Genomic DNA, 22,870 nt, shown 5'->3' with positions numbered 1-22,870 from the left:
CAATTAGATAAGAATAAGTTTTTAAATTTATTTTATTTTGTTAGTTATTCTGATACTATTGGAATATTCATATAAATGGTATTCAGTTAATTGTTGTTTGCGAACATCGAAACAAATGAACTAAACCCATCTCGATAGAATATAAATCTGCTTAAAGGTTAAATTTAAAATCCGAGATTTAATTCGTTATGAAAAAGAGAAAACAAAAATTATATTTTAAGCGTTTTATTTTTGCTTGCCTTATGAAATAGTCTCCAACGTTTAATTTATAATTATTTGCCAAGAGTAATTGTCTTTGAAGGAGATCCAACCATTGCAAAACTCAAAACTCTATTCACTTAAGTGATTAAACTTGTAGAAGTCCTGCAAGGGTCTTACCTTGGCTTTGCGATTTGTTATTTGCTATTCCAGATCAATTCCATATGCAAGTGGTGTTAGTTCACTTAAAACTCGAAGTCAAATACAGTCAGAGGGACTTGGATTTCCGGGATCCGGGTTATGTTCCGTTCTCTTCTATTTTGGGGGAGTTGCAGCCCGTTTTCGGGCTAGCAAATGCAACTGTCTGACCTTACGAGCTGTAAATTATGCATAGAGGCATAATTTATAACTTATGCGTGGCATAGCCATCCCTCGAAACATTTCGCAATGCACACGCAGAGAGACGGACGGACAGTCGGACATTCGAACATAGACAGATGCACAGACGACAATGATTAGGGCCACACACACACACACACACATGGAGAGAAACCTATTATTAACATTGTAACCCAGGCACTGGCCTTGTCCACTCGTGTGGACAATTGCAATTGCTTGGCAGTAATTTTCAATTTAATTATAGTAATACACACAACCAGAGAGAGAGTTGGGGGAGAAGGAGAAAAGAGGAGTGGCCAGGACAAGTCTAAGTGCAGATTTGAACGCATTTGCACTTAAGCCAAGTTTTATGGCTTGACTTTGACCACCTCTTCCCCTTGCCCCATCTCCACCCATCCCTCCTGTCGAAAAGCTGAGAGAGATCTCTCACAGTTTGCTGCGTAAATCAAATGCAAATGTCTAGGAGACTGTGTTATGTGTAATGCAATGACGGCATTGTCCTGCGTCCTCTACATCCGTTTTGTTGTCCCTTCAGTCGAAATGAGTGTTTTGTCTGCGGCTTGCATTTCGCCATATTAATTATGCGGTAAGTGTGTGTGTGAGTGTGTGGGAGAATGTACCCACACTCCTCCATTTCCCACTTGGTCCATCCTCTAAATGGGATTTGACTTTGGCATTAGTTTCAATGTGGTTCTGCTCAACGTTTAGTTTTTATTTTCGCACGTAGCCCACTGTTCCATCCGACTATACCGAACATATCGAAATCAGTAATCAAGGTGTGTAAGAAGGTAAAAAATTATGCTCACGTAGGGAGTACGTGCTGTTGATTTGATGGTCAGTTAATTATTATTTTTTGTGTTTATAGACTTGTTCGTTTGGTAGTATGTATGTAGGTAGGATGCCTGAGCTTGCTTATAATATTCATGCGATATACATCGCACATGGAAACACGTCTGTGGTGAGGTTTCCTTTCTTCCTTTTGTTTTGGGGCAGTCTCAGGTTTTAGTTTGGTTAATGTTATGACTAAAGAAAGGATAGATTATGTTGGGACATGCTGGGTTATAAAGTGTCTCATAAAGAAGTGCCTTTGAAATTACTAGCAACCATCTCCCCCCAAAAAAAGGTGGGCAACAGAAATTGTGTCTGATGGATGATAGAAGATGTTGGACTTAAGTGGAATGAATATTCATTCATTAAATGTGATTAGTTAATTAGAGATTGCAAACGCTGATCATATCTATTAAAGCATGCTCAAGCATAAGAATAGAACTACAAAATAGCTGCAAAAAGGTAACAGGACAGGTAACACTTTTTTTGACGCAACGCTTATGGATAAAAAATGACGGAACTTTCCCCCTTAAAGTATGCAATAGGCTGGTTTTAGTTTTGGTTTTCCACATGAATAACTGAAACTAACTTTTGAAACAGTTTATACCCATTTTTTTTAAAAACCAAATATTGCTTACAAAACAAAAGTTCTAAGTTTGACTATATTTCCATATGACAGTTGGACAATTTTAACATTTACTTCACTGTTGCTTTCATGAAACTTGTATTTTATGGGAAATTAAAAGGCTTTAATCATTTGGTGTGGATTCTCCATTAAAAAGCTTCTGGGAATATTTCTCATATTTCTCATGTGTTATAGGAACTAATTCTAAATGCATAAAAACTACAATGATAAATGTTGAGTGGCACATTCATTATTCTTAGCTAATCGAAGTAAATGCGAGTGCTTCTCTCATTCTGAATTGTTTTCTTGTTTCCCTTATTTTTAGTTCTCACTTTTTTCTTATAATTAACAAAGTTGTATATATGTATGTATGAATATTTCTCCTCTCTTTATGTTTCATCCATAGTCGAGGCCTTCTTGATGCCTTAGGCCTGCATCAATACAAATCCTATTGAGCCACAGAATGATTACGTCAAAATTGTTTACCTCTCAACAGGGACGAAACGCTTATGCTTTCGGGCCACATTTGGACAAGAGATAGAGAGAGAAAGAGAGAGCGAGAGAGATTGATACTCCGACCCTGGGTGAGCTCACATCGCGTTTTAATGAGCACAAACCAACTAAGTTTCCTATACCCCCCATGCCAATATTAATCAATTCTATATGGAGCACGAAGCTTCAGCTCTGGACCCATAACAATCCCTAACTGGTTATCCTCCGTCTCACTCTCGATGTGCAGCAGCAGCAACAACAAGTCGAAACTCATTTCGTGTTGCGACTTTTGATTATGATGATTATTACGCGTAATCGCCGCTACATGTGCTACATGCAGCACCACTACCCTCTGGAGCTTATTGATGAAGTATGAAGTACGAAACGAGAAAAGCCTGGGACACCTGTGTGTATATTATTACTACACATCGGGGCAAGGGCATGGGCCATTGGATAGGCTCTCTGGATCTGGGTCTGGGTCTGGGTCTGTGTTTGAGTCTGGGCATCGGGCCTGAATTTAAGCAAGATACACACGCTCACACTGTAAGTGACCACTAATATGGGTCCAGGTTTATGTTCAAGCCTAAGGCATAATGACAACAATGGCGTTCATTTAAATATGTTCACTATTAATTAGCTTGGCACATAATTAGCGATTGTAATAATTTGTAGTTGTTTGAAACTTTAATAACTTATCCAGAGAGTTATTTTTTTAACGTACTGGAAAGTTTGGTCATTTGATTAGAAGGACCCTCAAAGCTAATTTAGTAGCTTCAAAATACATAAGTGCTCAGGGTTTGTCTATAATAATCATGTACAATCCGCTTCAAGTTGAGAAAATCAACAAGGTAAAGTGTTAAAAGTCATTTAAAACAAAAGGTATTAGTATTCCTAACAAATCCAATCAATCGGAGGGAAAAAACAAAACAAAGTTAAAGGATATTCTAACTGTCGAAAACATAATTTTACTTAAATTAAATTTTATTTAGAATCACAATCTATTTTAGTACAGATGCTAATGGAGTGAAGTACTACAGACTAACCCTAAGGCTAAGTTTAGACCTTAGCCAATTCCGATAATCCAAAATATAATTATTTTTATTCAATATTTAGTTCAAACCTATATGTTAAATGTTTAGCACTCCTTCTTTCCACAATCGATTCTTTAAAGTGCTCACTATATGATTATTATATTGTCTCGTTTTGCCCAATGGGATCTATTTAAGTGGCCTTGTCTGTGCCTACTAAATAAGTACGTATGTATGTATAAACTGAAGAGCAGACTCAGTGACCGGCTGACGTAACAACGAGTTAACAAGATAATGACAGTAGCGAAGGCACACCGGACGAGCAACAACATCGTCGTCGTCGTCGTCATCATCATCATCTTCCCGCGGTCTTGTCCCGCTCTGTTATTTAGTCGGAGATGGACTAGGGTTTGTGAGTGTGTGTGTAAATGTGCTCCCGCTTTGAGTGACGTGCCGTGCTCATACACACACACACAGACACACTCACAAGTGACTGATGGCCGGCGACTTTCAGTGACCAGCCCCCAATCTTCTTTATGCTGGATACGAGCTGCTGCTGGCCGCTGCCGACCAAACACCATAATCAAGTATGCTAAAAAGACGCGCCAGCCAAAAAGGAAATTGAAATGAAATATGTATGTAGGTAGAGGTAGGTACTCACTCGTTTATACATATGTATGGATGGATGTGGGCATGGCTGTATCCATTCGCAGCTCACTCTACTCTTTCGTGGTATTTCGCACCTGGAGCGGCGGCGCTCTGCTTGTTAAGCACTGCGCCGTTCACACTTGGCAGTGGCCAAACCTTGTGTGCCCCGCGCTGTTTCTTTCTTTTCGCTGTTCCTTCTTCTTGGTCTTTTTTTCTGGCCACTGCCATTGCATTGCCAACAAGCTCATTAGTTTCATAATTAGCTTTCGTTATGCTTTTCGTGTATTAATTAGAAGTTATTGCTACGACCAGGCGCCAGGCATAAAAACCACTCAACACCCTTTGAGCCATTGGCATTAAAGAAGAATGGCACAGAAGAAGCTGTGTGTGTGTGTGTGTGTGTGTGGGATAAAAGGAGTAATCTCTTTTTCACTCTCTCTCTATCGGGCCTGGCCCTGAACCCACTCAACGAATTGCATTTTAAATCGCTTATCCAGTGAATTTTCCCCTCATCAGACAGTTTTTTTCTTTTCCTCCTGCTTTAGGTTTTTCTTGCTGGCCACGACTAATGCAGAGATAATGATGCTGTGGCTTTGATCGATCTGATAACAATTTAATTTCGAGTGCACGCGTTCAGGGAACCACAATGTGGTGTGCAAGGCACGTAGTTGGATTAGTTGTAGGAACTCTAGATTGATGCTGAGTGCGGAAAAGGAAGAGTGATCGATCCACCAAGTGTATTGCATATTTGGTTTTTGGTTAATGATTCGCCGTCTCGACACTATTGCCATAAAACCTTAACTGAATGGAATAGACACCATATAAAGTAGAATAGAATCGAGAAGTTGGTCATTAATGGTATTTTTTCTCATGACTTTATAAGGTTTGAGGTGCCTAACTAATAGACTTTACGGCTCATAGATTTTTCTGTGTGCGGAATGCACTAGAGTTAGCTTTAATTTGTAATAAAAATCAAAAGTAAACTTTAAACCGATTTAAACGCGAGAAATATAGACATACTACCATAAACATAAGCATATAATCGGAAAATGACTTTTGGCAACGAACAAATTACCTATTAGAATGAAACATTATGTAAATTTTACCGCAAAATTATTAAAATACCATATACTTTTAATACCTATTATAATATAGATTATAGATCTTCTTGAAAAACTTTCTAAATAAAGAGAATCATCTAAATCTTCGTATCATTCACTTTTTAAAGTCGTTCAGTTCAGGTTTTCTCTTAAAATACAGAAAAGTATTGGAATAGAAAGATTATATAAAGGTTAAAATTATATTGGCAGAACTCCAATTCCATATTCTTCATGGTATTTGCCGTATATATACAACAAAATCCAAATCTTTGTATTCGGCTAAGAATGGGTGAAGATAGTTCTAGTGTAGGATGGAACAATGTTACACATTGAATACTTTTTGATTGATTATACCATTATTTTTTAATACTGTCGTAAATTAAAAAGAACTGAAGACTTCAAAAAATCTTTTACTTACTTTTACTTATTTTCCAATTGATTGTATTAAAGTTTTGAAAATTAAATAATTTTTTATAACATTCTTTGAGCAACCAAATCTCCAATATTCTTTGTCCAACATAACCATTCGCAACTTTATTCTGCAACCTACACAACTTTTAAGGACTTAAAACAAATACCATCTATTTAAAAATAGGAATATGCAAGCAAACCCATTTTTTGTTTTTGTTTTTGCTTCAATTGCGTTAATAAATACCTGAGTACATACCTGTGCGAAAGGCTTTTAAGCTCAAAGACCACAAGATATGTTGCCTTAGCTTTAGCCACAATCTGACTTAACAATTTGTCTGCTGTTGCTTGCACAATTGAGTTTGTACATAACAAAAATCAAATCTCGCATAAGACTATAGGTACACAAACACACACACACCAAACACACAATAAATATGTGGAAAAAACAGGAAAACAAAACAGAAAAATGCTGAGTAAACCTTATTAAAAAGGGATAACGGCGCACGAGTAACGCTAATGACAATGCCTATGGATACGAACGGATGAATGGATGTGCAATATATATGTATGTATACGTATATATATATATCCATTGGTTGGGTGTAAATGAAATTGGTGATGGGTGTGTGTTGGTGGTGGATGGAGGGGGGAGGAGGACGAAGCAAACACACACGTCACTCAGTTGCCACGACATCCTTCCGGGAGAATGGCCCATTCCAATTGTCGGGCTTAACGCTGTTAATGACCAAGGGCAACACGACATTGGCATCGCCCTCAACCTCGTCTATGGGACAACTCTCTGTCCTCTGCATCCTTGCGTTCCCCCTTTCCCCTCTCTCGTACTTGTTCCTTGACGAATTTATTACGTGTGCTTTCAACAATTGATGCTGCAATGTCATACGTCAGCAGAAGGTGAGCCACATCAGTGCACAAGCCATGCAGGGATTGGATTTTTCTCTGAGTTACACCAGACGACAAATTTAAGTGCCAAAGTATTGATTTCTCGCTTATTCGATCCGAATTTTTTGTTAATCGATAGCCTTATCAATCATTTTCGATCTTTTATATACTATAGATTGGTAAATCGCTACTTAGCTAGAAACTTCTCAAAAAAAGATATCGCATGCCTTAAAACTGAGGCTTATGAAAAGAATTTTAAAACTTTACTAACTTTACCAAAATAACATATAGGTTCAAATGTGATCGTTCGATGGATTAAGTTTCCATATCAAAACATGTTGCCTAGTGCTAAAAGAGAAAAGAAATTCGAAAAACTGCTGTATAATGTTTATTTGGTCAGGCAATGGAAATTAATGTGTTACCTTCTCCCTCTGCTCTGTCCTTTGTTTAAGGAATTAAAAAAGTTTTACCCAAGAAATGGTTATTTTGAGAAAGGGTTGCAAATTGATGGTTGCTTGTAAGATTGGACTCGGCTGGGTCTCTGGCATCCTGGGCATTCCTGCTGTGAATAAATCTGCGTGGCCAATGCAACTTAATTAAATTTCTAAATACTTTCGCTCAAGAATTATGATGCGAAATGTTTTGTTATTTTTTTCGTTCTGTTAATTACAAAATTGTAAAATTGTAAAACTCAAAAGTTCAAATTGCAATTTGTATTCATTTGTAAGCCGCCATTGCCATTAAATTTGTAAAACCGCCGCCGCCGACGTATGCCGCTGGCAAAATTATAAATTAATGCGGGCAGGCGGGTGGCCAGTGCCAGTTTGAGGAGGGGCTGGGGTTTGGTGGTGTGGGGTTGGGTTTGGGTTCGTCCTGTGCTGTCTGTCACGGCGGACACCTTCAACCTCAGCACTCAGTCACCCACATAATTTAAATGCAATTCCTTCTGCGCATTAATTTCCTAAGCTTTACTCTTCTCTTCATTCGTATTTTTGCATACGAAAATCCGGGACAAAACTGCGTTGAATGTAATCCCATGAGCTTTAAAGTCACGTGTGTGCGTTGCCGGAGGCGTGGTTCCCTTTTTTTTTTTTTGGTTTTGGTTTTGGTTTTTGTATTGTAGGTGAGGATATGTGGGGAAGGACCAAAGGTAGAGGGAGGAAGAGAGAAAGAAGTGGGGTTGGAAAAAGACTGAACAAAAGCGACACTGACGTAGCTCTTGGTTTTTGTATTTGTTGTATTTGCATGTAATAAATGTATTTGTTTATCCCTTTCTAATTTTCACTGCATGTTGAAAATGTTTCACAGACAGCAGCAGCATTCGGATGAGGAGGAAAGTTGGCGACAAGGGGGCATTTGGAGGAGGCCAATGCTCTTGGTTTCTCTATTTGTTGTTCTACATACCCTATACTAAAAGGATAATGTGGGTTATTGTGTCTTATAAATCAAGAGATCATTGCAGTCCGTTTTTTGACTGGATTTTGTTAAATTATAAAATATAAAACTTAGCCCCGATTACCCATATAAAATATTCAATATTAAAAATTTTCTTTCACTCACCCATTTTCTTTTTAAGGACTCTAAATAAGCCTTATTAACCTGCAAATAGTAATGAAATAAAATTATGACATCAAGACAAAAGTATATTTAAAAATTTCTTAAAGAAAATACATTTATTTCGAAAGATATGTTAACAAATTAGGTGTTCAGATTTTCAGCATTATAATAATTATAAAATCTTCACATTATTGAATTATGTTAAATGTTATTATAGATGTGTAATCTATAAAGGGAATTTAAACGTCGATACTTTACCATAACTTTGGGCATTATTTTTTTCATGTTCAACCGCTTTGTGTGAAGTTTTTGTAATATAAATTGTCCTGCGGCTGGTTAAAGCAACCAACAGGAATGGTCTTCTAGTTTTAGTGCACTATGTGAAATTTATCATAAATTCACACACTTATTTACCTAAATACATGCATTTATACTTTATCCCTATATAAACATACACAAAAAACCCGCAATATAAAAATTTACATATGTATATGAAACCATTCTTTTAGCACTAACCATAGAATACTATTCTATTCTATGGTTAGTGCTTTTAGGTTTTTTTAGTTGGCTTGCTTTTATTAGAATTCGGAATTTGTTAGTTAAGTCATTTATAAATTAGTCATATCATAAGACTTAGCTTATCATGTTCCTCTTCTTTTTATTATTTCAGGTAATAAACTCACTTTTAAAGAAATCAATATACTAATTTTAATATGATTGATTAACCATTGATTTAATAAGAGTGATTTGATTCATTATTAACATTCGATTACAAATTACAAAAGCAAGAATGTTAGGAAAAAAGCTTACATCAAATTAAATTGTTTGTTTTTGTTTACATATAAGTAGTCTAAAATTCTTGAAAACTCAAAACCTGAAATCAAATACCATTGCCACTCTCACCACTTTTGAGTTAAATATTTGCATGAGTATATTCAAAAGTCATGTTAATACATTTAAAAGTATTTATGATGTCATTAAAATTACAACGGGGTCAAAGTAAGCAACACATATCTAATAGCCTAGAGATCACACGGTCCTGTGGCGCAATGGATAACGCGTCTGACTACGGATCAGAAGATTCCAGGTTCGACTCCTGGCAGGATCGGAAAACATTAACTTTTTTGTAGGGTTTTCCTCACATATAAATAAATGTTATTTTACATAAGATATTTTTCTTTAAAAAATTCGTAAAAATTAAATATTTTATTTAATACGCAAATCATTTTTGAAATTACAAATAAAAAGAGAAAAAATGTATATTAAAAAAATTGAAAAAAAATTTAACTCGCCCAACGTGGGGCTCGAACCCACGACCCTGAGATTAAGAGTCTCATGCTCTACCGACTGAGCTAGCCGGGCATGTCATGCGCCGTTGCCAAAGCGCAACAAATGCTTCCAATGGCCAAGTGGGTGAACTATTTAAATCAAATTCATGCTATGAATAGATAATTCCATAGAATGGTTTTATTGTTGTACTCTCAATCAACTATTATTATGAAATACCTGAAATACCGGAAATATTTCTATGCCTCGTTTCATAACAAATGCTTTTGTTTGGGGCATTCTGCTTGATACTTTTATTTTGGCTACATAATTATTTGTTACAAATCACAATGAGCCAACTAAAACTGGCCATAAAAACATTTAAATCCACTTCCAGTGCTTTCTTTCCTTTAGGAATGAAAAATCTTGGAACTTAAAAAAAAAAACCGAAATCTGTTTTACCCTTACCCTTACCTATTTAACTTTTTTTATATTGAAAGAAATTTGCTTAAACAACATTAATTATTTATTTCTCATTTTACTTATTGTATATATATAAAAAACTGATAAATAACAGAAACAAATCTTCCCTAGATTATAATAACGTTTACCAAATATTCTTAATGGAGGATAAGAAACTGTAAACTAGTTTATTTCTATAGCCGTGCTTAATATTTGTTTAATAGAATAGACTTTGCATTTGAAATTAGGGTCCAATTAAGGTCTAAATTGTTACACCAATTCTTTGTGATGATATTTCAATTAAAGCATTTCTAGGAAATCAAAAATTTAAGGTTTTTTCATGAAATTTTATAACTTTATGAACTCCGCTTTGTAGACCCCTTCTAAAAATTAAAACTGGGCCGTAAAGATATTTTAGTTTAAAGTTTTGATGTTGCCACGTGACGCATCTGAAAACGTCTGTGATATGGTCAATACTGAGAATATATTTTCACAAATTTAAGGATATTCTGAATTATATTCGTTTATACTAGTCCATCGAGTAACCTTAATCAAAAAACCTTGTGATAATACAATGAAGTTCATCTTGGAAAAATTGTGTAAGCAAAAATTTAAGTTACCTACCCCTTAATATTTTTTCACAGGTGGAAATCTTTATATGTAAGCAATCACTTAAAATATAAGCAATTTTTATGCGTTTTGGCTTATATAGTTGTAAAAAAGCTTTTCATTTAATTGTCAATGAAACTCAACTTACACAATGGATGGCAACACAGTGTAAACTATGATAAACTGGTTTTATCATTTAGTTAACAGATAACTTAAGGAAACTAACCAGTTGAAAGCTATTACTAATGGCAAATCATAGAACTAGACAACCGAAAAAAGAATTCATTCACAAAATGAGAAAAATAGTATAAATAGTAGGTAAATGGTTGGAGAGATCAAGGTCCAATGGAGAGGGCGATGCCCATGGTAAAAATTTCATTACATTCATTTTTGTGTTTTTGTGTGTTCTCATGCTCTAAAAGAATACATTTCCCAAATATGTATCTGTCTTTGTATACATCATCCAAGCATAGAAAAATGGTTATTCATAATCATTTGTTACGCTTAATTGTTGTCTTTGCGGTTTACCTCATGGCTGCTTTTGTGAGTTGACCGCAAATTGTTTTTAAATTCATTTCTCAGTTGTCTCAGTTGAGCCCGGTGGTTTGCCTTCCATTCCATCTCTCTCTCTCTCTTTCTACACATGTCCATTGGTTTTGCTCCCCATCTCTTTCACTCTGGCGGCAAATTACAAAAGCCAAATGGGTAGTCTGAGAATTTTTGATTATTGTCATTATCGAAGAAGTTGAAGTTGAGTTCAGTTGAGAAATCATTTAGAAAGATATTTTGTGTGTTGAAATAGATTTCCCACCATCATCATCATCATAGTCAAGGCCGTGAAATATGTGAGCCCGACCATTTGGTTGTTTATTTTTGTTGAAATTTAAATCCGCACGCGTTTGCCTTTTGCTTTTGCCACTTTTATTATCCTTTGCTGCCACTTTTTTATGAGTTAAGCCAGACGCGGCTTATCTATGTGACAATGCGGCTGGTAGGCGCACCAGAAACCAGGAACCCGCAACCAGGCACCAGGAATGCCAAACGCGAATCTGTAGAGAACAGGAGGACGACGAGGCGAAGAGTGTGAGTGGCGAAAAAAAAGGAAAGCCACACGACGAATGTGTGTTTGGCTGGCTGGCTGGCTGCCTTTATTGTCAAGCCTACAACCCAAACCCAATTCCAACCCATCGCAGGGTAGCGCACAATCGACAACCCAACACAGTCTGCCGCTTCATTCATAAATAAATTAAATAAAAATATTTTTTCAAGCCTCAAGCCATGCAACAATAACAAATAAAGTGAATGGTTGGGAGTTGAGAATGAAAACAAGAAAGAAATATCAGGAACGAATTAAAGCATCAGAGCACCGAACTATTCTATACACTCTATTTATAACTTTCCTATATATGCATATAGGATATGGCTTATTATCTGAAAACCTTTTCAAGTAATTGTCTTAACATATCCTAACATGTAAAAAATGGCAATACTTAACATACTCAATTGATTAATTCTTTAACTTTATATTAGCTGAAAGTCAATAGATTAACGGTTCTTAAATAGAACTATGATCGGATGTTCAATAAAATTTATATTGATTTTTAAAATCATTTAAAGTAGCTGTTCTTTAATTTAAAAAGTCCTATTTCAAATACTCTGGGAAAGTGTTTAAAAACTAAAGTTATTTATTTGTAAAGTAATATATAATATATAAACTATATATATATAATATATAAACTATATATATATAATATATAAACTATATATATATATAATATATAAACTAAATAAAAAACAAATTAAGTAATATCTTAGCTATTTTATTTTAATTTTAAGACTCGAAAACTTGGGAATTAGTATTAAATGGCTTAATTTGTTTAAAATTATAATTTTTTCTTTTAGCTAGTGTGGAAGTTGTGTCTTTATTTACATATGGAGTATAGGTCTTAACTTATTCAGCATAATAATTAACAGGGATCAGCAGATCAAATCAAAACGAATCACTACAAACGAATCAAGGAACTATGATTTTTACAAGAAATATAAAGAGATCCATTGAAAAATGCAATTGTAAGGATCGTAATGAGAAAGTAGAGGGTTAACTGATAACTTTATCAAACTTGACTGGAAACCCAATATTCTAGTCACCAATGAAATGTTTCTTCAAAACAACAAAAGTTATTACAGTTTAAAGAAAAGAAAACTTGGCATTGAAAGCCTACTTATAGCTCAGGTAATGAAAGTAAACAAAGTGTCTGATATTTCAAGGTCAAAATAGTAATATCCCAAATCTGAGCAAGTCATCTAGTAAAGAAGTAAAACGTTAGGACTTCATATAGTAGACACATCCTTATAGTTTATATAGACATTGCAAAAGTCTTTATAAAATTAATATACACTACATTCACTTAAAAGTGTATACAAAAAAAATTTATCCAACGGCAAGAAATCTGCATAATGAAGCGTAATACGCAAATGGTGTGGAGTTGTGATTGGACTCGCAGAGAAAAAGGGGCAAAAAGATGAAGAGAGGAAGTTGGCATACATATGTACATACATACATATATGGGATTTGAGTGCAGGGTTTAATAGCGTTGAAGTGTGGTTTACGCTTGACAGGTTCACAAGCAAATGATTTAAGGTAAACAGCTTAATTATGCAAGCTAAATTAGAATTACTGCAAGTGTTTGGAGATCAACAAATTAGTGGCTGCAATTCCCTCTCAACTTTAGACAACAATAAACTTTAAGTTATCCAACTGCACTTAATTTGGGATCGATATTCCTAGACCCTCGCAATAGATGGACTTTCAGCATCGTACTCCTCCATAAAGTTATTGAACGATTTGTGGCATTCAGTTCAAAGCGCAAAAGTAACAACCCTAAATATCCAATATATATAAATTCTCAATTTCTTTGCTAGTCTCGCCTGGCCATTTGGCACGCCTCTTTGGCAACACATTTGCTTTGTTTGGGGGAATGGGGTTGGGGTTGGGGGTTGGGCGTCGGTGTTAAAAGTTAAAATAAATCAAACAGCCATAAATTTGGTTGCTTTTTGGCAATATGGGGAATTCGATACGTTCATCAAATGTAAAAGGGTTCAAGCGATGCGTTTGCTATCTATCAATAAACGTCTCTATGTATTTCTATACACGCACACACAGACAGGCAGAGAGAGAAAGAGAATGAAATGCCGCCTTTCCCCCTTTCATATATTTTATCAAGAGCAGACGATGAGGCACATCATCCGTCGGTCTGTGTTCCTCCTTTCCTGCCTCTATACAAATTTAGCACACTTGTCAAGCCCAGCACATTTGGAAAAAATAGAAGGAAAAACCAAATCAACAAAAAAGGAGTAAACTTTGGCTAAGTATGCCGACATTTGTATGCTCTCAAAGAATAAAATAAGGCCGCAGACCTACTTCAAAGTTTTCTATTTAAGGATGATGAGCATAATTGGCTTAGTTTGACAACTATGTCTTTGGCTCCTACTATTCTTATATTGGTATATTAATGTTATGTAATAGACATACTTTAGTTTTCTTTCTTTAAGCTCGACAAAAAATACACAAATCAATATATCCCTTTTGTTTTAAAGAGTATGCAAAAAGCCAAACCCAAAATCGAAATCATCCAAAGTGGAGCAAGTTTATGAAAAATATGGCGCAAAGGGGTTAAATGACGTATGCATTGCAGCTATTTCTCTTATTTTGTGGACTTGACTCTTCATTTGCCTGCCGATGTCTTAGTTACCGAAAACCGGAAGCTTCGAATTTATCATAGCCAGTTTTCCTCCAGACAGACATTCGAGTCTGTCGGTATTTTATGAGTGGCCAAAAATGTTGGCAAAAAATGTGATCAATAACGCTTAAGTGGACAGAGTACAGACTAGGGGCACCTTTGGGGCTTAATAAATGTTTAGTCATTTTCAGTTTCCAGTCTGTGGAAAATTGTTTCACTGAAAATTACAAGAAATAAATAAAAAGACAGCAGTTTATCGTTCAAATGGGAGAGAGACATAAGCAAATAAGCGTTAACTTTTGACTGTAAAAATAATACAAATAAGAATAAAGAAAAAACAAAACAATAGATCATTCAGAAGTAATAATAATATTAAAAAAAAATCACAAATCTGTTTAATGAGTTTACAAGTCCATCACTTATTGCTTATCAATAAGTCAACATTAGTAAATAAGAAAATTAGTTACAGGTCATCTGAATGTGAGAGATAGACCCAAAAAAAATATTTTTATATTTCTTACTTCGGTAAATGTTTTTGTTGAGAATAGTGCGAACAAAAGATTCAAAAAAGCCCGCGTATTCGAGTATCCAAAATTCGGCATTTGGCAACACCATCTCAAAATTGAACAGTTTTTTTAGCCGGAAACAGCTACTTTTAGCTATAGTCCAGCTAAAAATATTAATTTTCTTTTGTTAATTACTCAAAAACTACGAAATAAATCGCCAAGGCGCACCTGAGGTCGTGCTCGTGGAATTTTTCTCTTTCGTTTAATACCAAAATTATGTAGTTTAAGCGCGTTTTGGGCCCGACTAGTAGTAGTAAACATTTACCTTAATTCGACTTTAAACAAGTCAAGTTTTTATTAAGTAATTGTTAATGATGCAAAACAAGTTTCGCAATTTTTTATATCTTGTTTTAAATTACATTACTTATATATACATATAGTTTCACTTTAATCTATCCAACTAGTCTTTTGAGTGTTGAAAAATAAAAAAAAATTTTAATGAAGGGCTTTCATTCAAAATAATTAGCAAGCTTGCGTTTCATCGATATACTCGATTGATTATAAATTATCGATTTGTGTTGAGCAACCATGCCGTACACATACATACAAATATACATGTACGTGTATACGTATGTATGCAGTAAAACGTGACTAGTAGAAAATTGTTTTTTGGTGTAATTGTAATCAATTAAATTTTTCGCGCTGCAGTTAATTAGTGTTTGAATCATTTTGGGACTCTATAACAACCTGTATTTTATAATCAGATCAGATTTTGTAACATAATATTTCCAATTCAGCATGGCAAAAAGATGCCACGAAGCCGTCAGTGAAGTTTCCAGTGAGGACTCCGAATTAGAGGTTACATCAACAGTCAACATCCGCAGTAGACGTCGTACACGTTCAAGGCCAAAGAGGTTCAGTGAATATGACTTGGAAACTTCTGCAATTGAGCTACAGTTGGACAATAGTAGAGAAGATCCCGATTATATTTTTAGTACCAATCAGAGCAACGATGGTGTACTTAGCACAGAACATGTCCTCGTATATTTGGATCTAAGCCAACCAATAGCCAAAATAAGTAAGGAGCCCATGGTGGACCCATTGATGAACGAGAACCAACATTTGAAAACGAAATTAAAGAAACTCTTGGGTCTCTTAGCAACACGGCGCCAACTTTATAATCCAACAGATGAAGATGAGTCTCCACTCATAACTCCTTATCCACCTAGCATAATTTCGGGCCCGAGAGATTTTAATATTCCCATTGCCTCATCAGAGACAGTAAGAACCTGGTCAAGGCTTAATCTTCACAATGCCGAGCGCATATCGCCTGCCCAAATGAAATGGAAATGTTTAGATGACTACATCCAACGAATAAATGCCTTCAGTGTTGTAAAATCACAAATGTCGGATCTTTCGCAAGAGTCGAACGATCTAAGCGAGTTGCCACCTCTAACGCAACGAGATCAGGAATGCCGTCAACACAAAAGATGTTTGCCGTTTCTGGAACAACATCCTTTATTCTACAGCTTTATCGAATCTCTCAGTACGGAAATCTCTGTGAATATGTGTCATCCGTTGGCCATAAGCTATCGCATAACGGATTTTGAGCAATCTAAAAAAGAATTGGCCAAAAAGCTCTTCAACATTTTCAATCATCAAATATTTCAATGCGGTCTTCGGGGACAATTGAGTTGGCACGGTTCTCAAAATAGCGAAAGTCACCTTATAATTTCCGGTAAAGAACTTGATCGTTCTTATGAGATTATTCTTAGTGAGAATATCGCGGAGCCTGCAGTTCTAGTTAAAAATCTTTTGCATGAAATGTGCCATGTGGCGTCATTTGTTTATAATGCAGAAATTGGACATGGTGACAATTGTCACCAGTGGGCATGTGTGGCCAAACATCGCATGCCGGAATCGCCTTTTGTTGCACGATGTGGTGGCTCAACCTGTAAATATATCTGCTATCTATGTGGTGCTGCTTCTTTGGGTCATTTCATTCAATTCAAAGATATAACAGCCCATTTGCATTGTGCCTATTGTCAATTTGAATTGCTCGCAGTGCCCTGGCAGAGCAATAATCCTTGTTTTTGGACCATTCAAGAAACACTGATGACTCCATATAAAGAGTTTATTAAAAATAATTACCTAGAATTTTCAGTTTTGGAGTCTGATTTGGATCTTGATGATTATAATGATAAAATGTTACAATTAAATTTGAAATATATAAACCAAATAGCAAACAATATTATATAGATTGTAGCAATTTATTTTTGAACATTTATAAAAAACTTTAATTTTTTAATTTGTAATAAAAAATAAACATAATAAAAACTAATCCATTTTTTTTTTACTTATTTTACCATTTTACTTAAATAAAATTAATAATATAAAATTGTAAAAATGGTTTTATAACAAACATCACTAGTCGCCATATGAATGTCGTTTCACATCATAAATCAACTTTTAATCTACTTAACAATACTGAATTTTAATTTTCCGCTTCACAACATTACATTTCATTTTATTTAATGGCATCTAAAAACTTAAGTTTAAAAGAAAATTGAACCTCACTTATTAGAAAAGGTGAGAAAATGGGCAAACTCAATAAATAAAGAAATGAAATGGAGATTTATTTAATTATGGCAAATGAAACTTTGTTAAATTTTGCCAAAGTCAATGACAGCTAAAATTCAAGTATATTTTACCTTTCAGCCTAAATCTCCCTTTAGCCGATTATCTATGGGTACTTAAGAAACCAAACGATACACCAAAACCAAGCGATAAAGTAGTGAATAATTTCAGCGTTTTCTACATTAGATAGATTACAAGAATCGTTTATAGCATGAACATCAGCTCCACCTCACCTATGAATGGTCTATGTAATTTGTCTGATTAATGCCCATAATTAAATATTTCATTAACTTTGATGGAAGTATAAACTCTAAGTAAATAGGAAATAGTAAGTATGTACACGTACGTTGAGTATTGCCCTTTTGAGGGACAACCACCCCAAAAACAAGAAAACAAAAAAAAAAAAAAAAAACGAATGGGAAGAAAACCACTCCAGACCAATGAAATATATTGTACGATTGTCTGATTATCAGGGCAACCGCAAAACAATTTAATACTAAAACCCAAACCACATGCTCTGGCACGCGTCCCAGAGTTAACCATCTCATCTCATCCCAAGCCAAATCCCAAAGAGAGAGAATCAGAGAACAACCCACCCAAGCACATGCATGATAAATGCACAAAATCTGCAACAAACTGTTGGAAACACGCGCTAACCCAACAAAAGTCATAAAACAAGACAGGGTAGGGATTCAATTTCAGGGGTATAGAGTTACCATCTGAATCAAAATCCAAAGCCGAGGCCTTCTGACAAATCGCCTATCGAGTTACCTGAATGAACGATTCACAGATTGCCCTCTTTTGATTGTATGCGAGTTTGAGTTTGGCCCTACAAATTTCTGTGACTTTTCCTGCCAGGTGAAAGTGAGCGCAACATTTTCCCAACCAGAGACAGACACAAACCACAATTACAATAATGAATAATATAATATATGAATATAAATTTCCATCGACAATAACAATGTGTGGATACAGAAAAAAAAGGATAATTTCGTAAAACCATTAATGTGGGCCCAATGCACATTAACATTTTGTTGTGACAGGCAGTCAAATGAGTGCCGGACACACATGGTTCTATATGGTTCTGACGGCTGTGGGTATTGGGTACAGGAAGTGCAGGCTGCAATGAAGGGTCCTGCCGAGTCCTGTCAATGGCACTTTGACGTCTGTCGTTGGCCCGTCATTTACATGGAATGCCACAGATCGATGTTTTCCTAGAAACGCTATGACATTTTAGCTATCTATATGAATAGAGGGTGAGTTTGGAGCTACAAGAGAGGTCTGGAAGGTTTTGTTTCATTGAGGTCAACTAAAGAGTTTTTAGATTCTACTTTAAAAAAATGCATTTTTCCTAGAAAGTGTGGTCAATATATAAAAAATGTTCATTTCATTCAAATTTTTACTTTATTTCAAACACATATTTTTTATGCTATTCACATTTGTTTCAAAACGCCCACAAACTTAGGGTTAAAATTAATTTCAATCAATTTCAAAGTGTACAACCCCTAATATTATTGATTTGAAGCTTAAAAATGTAATCCTTGGTAATTCTTGTCGTAATATTGAGCAAACAATTCTTTTTTTTTAACCCTTAAAGCCTTAGCTTAGTTTGAAGTCCCTTTAAATTTATAGTTCTCTGTTAATTTCTCAATAAAAACTTTATTAAAGTTTTGCTTTAATAATATTATAATATTTCTGTTTGAATTCGTGGCATGATCAGCGGATTTTATCCCTGTCATAATCGGAAGTTGAGATATACCAACATATTTGATATAGTCTTAAAATTAGTACTCTTAGTGACCAATTAAATACCATCTCATTTTTGATCACAATATGCGTAGAAATAAGATAGAAAAAAAGGAATTGCATTCGATATTTCAATATATTTTAAATAAAAAACTGACATCAAATGCTTCAAGAACTAGTGAATTTTAAATTATTTATGCGCTGTCCAAACTTAAGGTAAAGTAAGTATTCCAACCTGCTGAAAATTATTAACTTCGCAATTAGCATGATAAACAATTTCTACAAATTTCTTGCTGAAAAATTTGTAATTCTCGAATTACGGAAATGAAAAACCTAACTAAGACGTAACCCCAGGCATTTTGCCTATATTGAAATAATTGCATGACAAGAGCTTAGCAACCAAAAAACAATGAGTTTCGAGCCTAATCAAATCAAAGCTGAAGACCACCAGCATTCTGAAACACAACGAATGAAAAAAAAAAACGAATTTAATCGTTTGATAGGCTTATGGATTGCCCTAAAGGGCCAGAGTTGAATATGAGAGAAATACTCCCGAAATGCGCAATGTGAAATGAGAATTGTTGACATCAAAGCCATTTGCCAGTTAATAAGGCACAATGAGAGCAATCGGAATTGTTATTTATGATGGCATTTGCGGCCCAATAAGACCTAGGTTAATTTAGTAGACGCGTGCCCATCTCTCCCAAAAACATAGATAGATTTACTTTACAAGGAAATATGGATTGGGTTTTGTAAAATGCGTTGCGTTGCGTTGTGTTCGGTTTCGCTTCTTTTTTTAATCCAATTTGCATAAAAAATGACACAAAGCCCACTAAATGCAACCCTTAATAGGTCGCCAAGGGACCTTTGATGGGGCGGTTGAGACGAGGACAGCGGTGGCGGTGGCGGTGGTTGGCACTTGAAAATATTGTTTAAATCCCATCGCAACGGAACAGTGTAACCACCACCACCTCTACCACCAACATCATCAAGGCACCGCACTACACCACCATTTATGTAGGTAAAGGAAAGTGAAGGCTGCTGCTGCTCTTCCACCACTTGCAATTGTCAAGGTTTTTTTTTTCAACTATAAATATGTCAAAGTTTCTGGTTACCATGGGCCATTGGTTCAACTTTCCCAAAAACCCTCCCAAACGCAGTGCTTTACGAAATTTTTTAAGTATTGTCAATATTAGTAAATATTAAAACTCCGTGTGTGTGTGTGTGTGTATGTGTGTGAGGAGGGTGAAACAGGAAATTGCTGGGGGTTGTTCATCATCATCCTTTTTCTTCTTCTGTGTTCCTGCCTAATGAAATGCTAAATTCTTTTTGTCGTTGCTGTAAGCCGCAAATATTACAGGGTATCCGAGACAGCATGACACTAACAATATTACCCTTCTCTCAATCTGCCTGCCAATTTTTCACTTTGCTATCCAATGGGTGTAATTTTTTATTAAAGACATTAGTCAAATAAGTGCATGTATATATGTATGTATGTATGGATCTGGTTCTCATATGACGATGCTGCCGGCGGCCATTAATCTAAAATGGCAAACGCCCTTCGACCGTCCAACCACCCACCCAACTTTACCCAGCCAGGACTTTTTCCCGTTTTGGTCCTGCCAGTGCCATTCCATTCACCGTGTGTGCGTCATTTGTTACATTTATTATTACACATTTTCTTCTTTATACCTCACTCATTCAACTTTTATTTTTTCCTTTCTTTTTGGCAACAATGTTATTTTGTTTTTTTTTTGTCGATCTGAACGGATTTGGTTACCCAGGCCACTTTGAGCGCAATAACTGGAGAGAAAATTAAACTTTTCGTTTCGCTTTTGTGCAAAACACAAAAATACATTTTATGCACTTATGACACTCGACCAACGCCCATCCACACCCACATTCGATTCCCCTTCTATGCAAGTTAGCCACCCTTCAATTCCTTTTTCCCCTTTTTATAATTTTGTGACTTTTTCGGACTGAGCCCAGTTTTTATCTGCTGCTGCTGCTCTATATTGGCTTCATTTTTAGTTACTCAGCTGTTTCACTTTGGGGGAGGTTGTTGCAGCAGGAGTTAGGGTTCGGGGTTCGATGTTCGGGGTTCGTTATTATTGTCACGATTTTCATATATTTCATAAATTCGGGCAGATTGCTAATTTGTGCTCTAAATTTGTGCGAATGCGGAAATATTTGGTTAGGGTTTTTTGGTTTTTATTTCCTTTAACTCGTTTTTTGTTTTGTTGCTTTCATTATTAAATTTATTGGTTTCTATTTATCAAATTGGATTTCACCAAATGGGATTTTGGCAAGGATTGCATTGCGTATTTTCCGTATGCGGTTTATGTTTGTTTTCAACAAAGGATTTTCTATGAGATTGAAAGTTGTATAAATAAAAACAGGAAAAAAAAAAACAAACAGACATTGAATATCATTAGGCCAGATGGTTTGATAATTTTAACCCCAATACAATTTATGCATATTAGCAGATTGATTTGCCAACTAATTTGTGGGTAAAATTTTGTGGCAAAGGCGTTGATGATGTTAGAAAAGGAAGTGTCCTTATTTTTCTGGGTGTAAGAGAAAGCAAATTAACCGAATGTTTTTTCTTAAAATTAGTTAAAATACCGATCTTCAGTTATTTGTCGCCCAAAATTTGTAATTTCATAATTCATTTATTTCATTTATAATAGACTAATTAAATATATTTATATATTTGCATAAATCTTTAACGAAATCAATTAAATTGACGGCGAATGATATTTGTTGTGACAATGTGCCTTCAAGTCATTAAGTTCATTTCTTGGGCAAGGACAAAATGAGGCAGCGCAGAGGAAAGGCGTTTTCTTTTCACATTGGCCTACAAATATCTATGACTTTCTTATTATTTTCAGTATACACTTTATGATTATTGTAGACAATGAGTAGAATATATGTTATGTGTATGTGTGTGTGTGTATGTTTGTGTGATTAACTTAATTTAACAGTTGCACGTATCACATTTTTTGGTTTTACACGCACTCCGGAGGCCGCATAATGAAAGCAATTTGTGTTTGTATGCCGATACCTAAAAAATAATGCCATAACTATATCAACAAATGTGCCTTACCCTCTCTCACTGCCTCCTTGTTTTCACCCTGTCTCTCCCACCACACACTATTTGACTGTCCTTACGTATATAAATTTATATATATGTATGTATATTCATTGTATATATGTGTTTACCTTTAGACGACTCTGCTTCACGTTGGACTATTAAACTAATTTCCAGTTGTCATAGACAAGCACGCACAGGACAATTTGAACATCGCCTGTGGGTGGAGTAAGAGTAAAAGTTTCATGACGCACAGTGGTTCAAGTGAAACAATGTTTGGAATGCCCACATTTTTGTGATGTATCGATTTTAGCAGATACAGCAAATCAAATTTAACGCAAAATTCTGGATTGTAGACTAAAATTTTGAAACTATTGTAAATTAGGCGGTGTCAAAATTTTATCCCATCATAGCCCATAGCCTTGACAACCCTAGACTATAAAAGAAAATCGATAGTTTATAAAATGTTATTATGTTTATCGATTGTTGTTAATTTAACTACTAAATAATCGATAGACGAAAAATATCACACTAATAATTTAATTTTGTAATCGTTCATCTAGTTACCTCTGACATTTAAAGATTAGAAACGGTATAAATAGAGGCTCATGGAGAACTAGCGCTCAT

At 35.2% G+C, this 22,870-nt stretch overlaps 1 protein-coding gene and 2 non-coding genes across 3 annotated transcripts; 2 read left to right on the top strand and 1 right to left on the bottom strand.

The window, feature by feature from the left end:
- Positions 1–9,221: 9,221 nt before the first annotated feature.
- TRNAR-ACG (transfer RNA arginine (anticodon ACG)) lies at positions 9,222–9,294 on the top strand. The gene has a single exon. It is a non-coding gene; the product is annotated as a tRNA-Arg (tRNA).
- Positions 9,295–9,475: 181 nt separating this feature from the next.
- On the bottom strand, positions 9,476–9,548 carry TRNAK-CUU (transfer RNA lysine (anticodon CUU)). The gene has a single exon. It is a non-coding gene; the product is annotated as a tRNA-Lys (tRNA).
- A 6,019-nt stretch (positions 9,549–15,567) lies between these two features.
- LOC137578211 (uncharacterized) lies at positions 15,568–18,535 on the top strand. Its single transcript, XM_068291876.1, has 2 exons — positions 15,568–16,723; positions 18,450–18,535. The coding sequence occupies exons 1-2, from the start codon at positions 15,568–15,570 to the stop codon at positions 18,533–18,535; spliced, it is 1,242 nt and encodes a 413-aa protein (XP_068147977.1).
- Positions 18,536–22,870: the final 4,335 nt, after the last annotated feature.

This window comes from Drosophila tropicalis, unplaced genomic scaffold, assembly GCF_018151085.1.
Source record: "Drosophila tropicalis isolate 14030-0801.00 unplaced genomic scaffold, ASM1815108v1 contig_593, whole genome shotgun sequence".
NCBI lineage: Eukaryota > Metazoa > Arthropoda > Insecta > Diptera > Drosophilidae > Drosophila > Drosophila tropicalis.
This window is presented reverse-complemented; position numbering and strand designations above follow the sequence as displayed.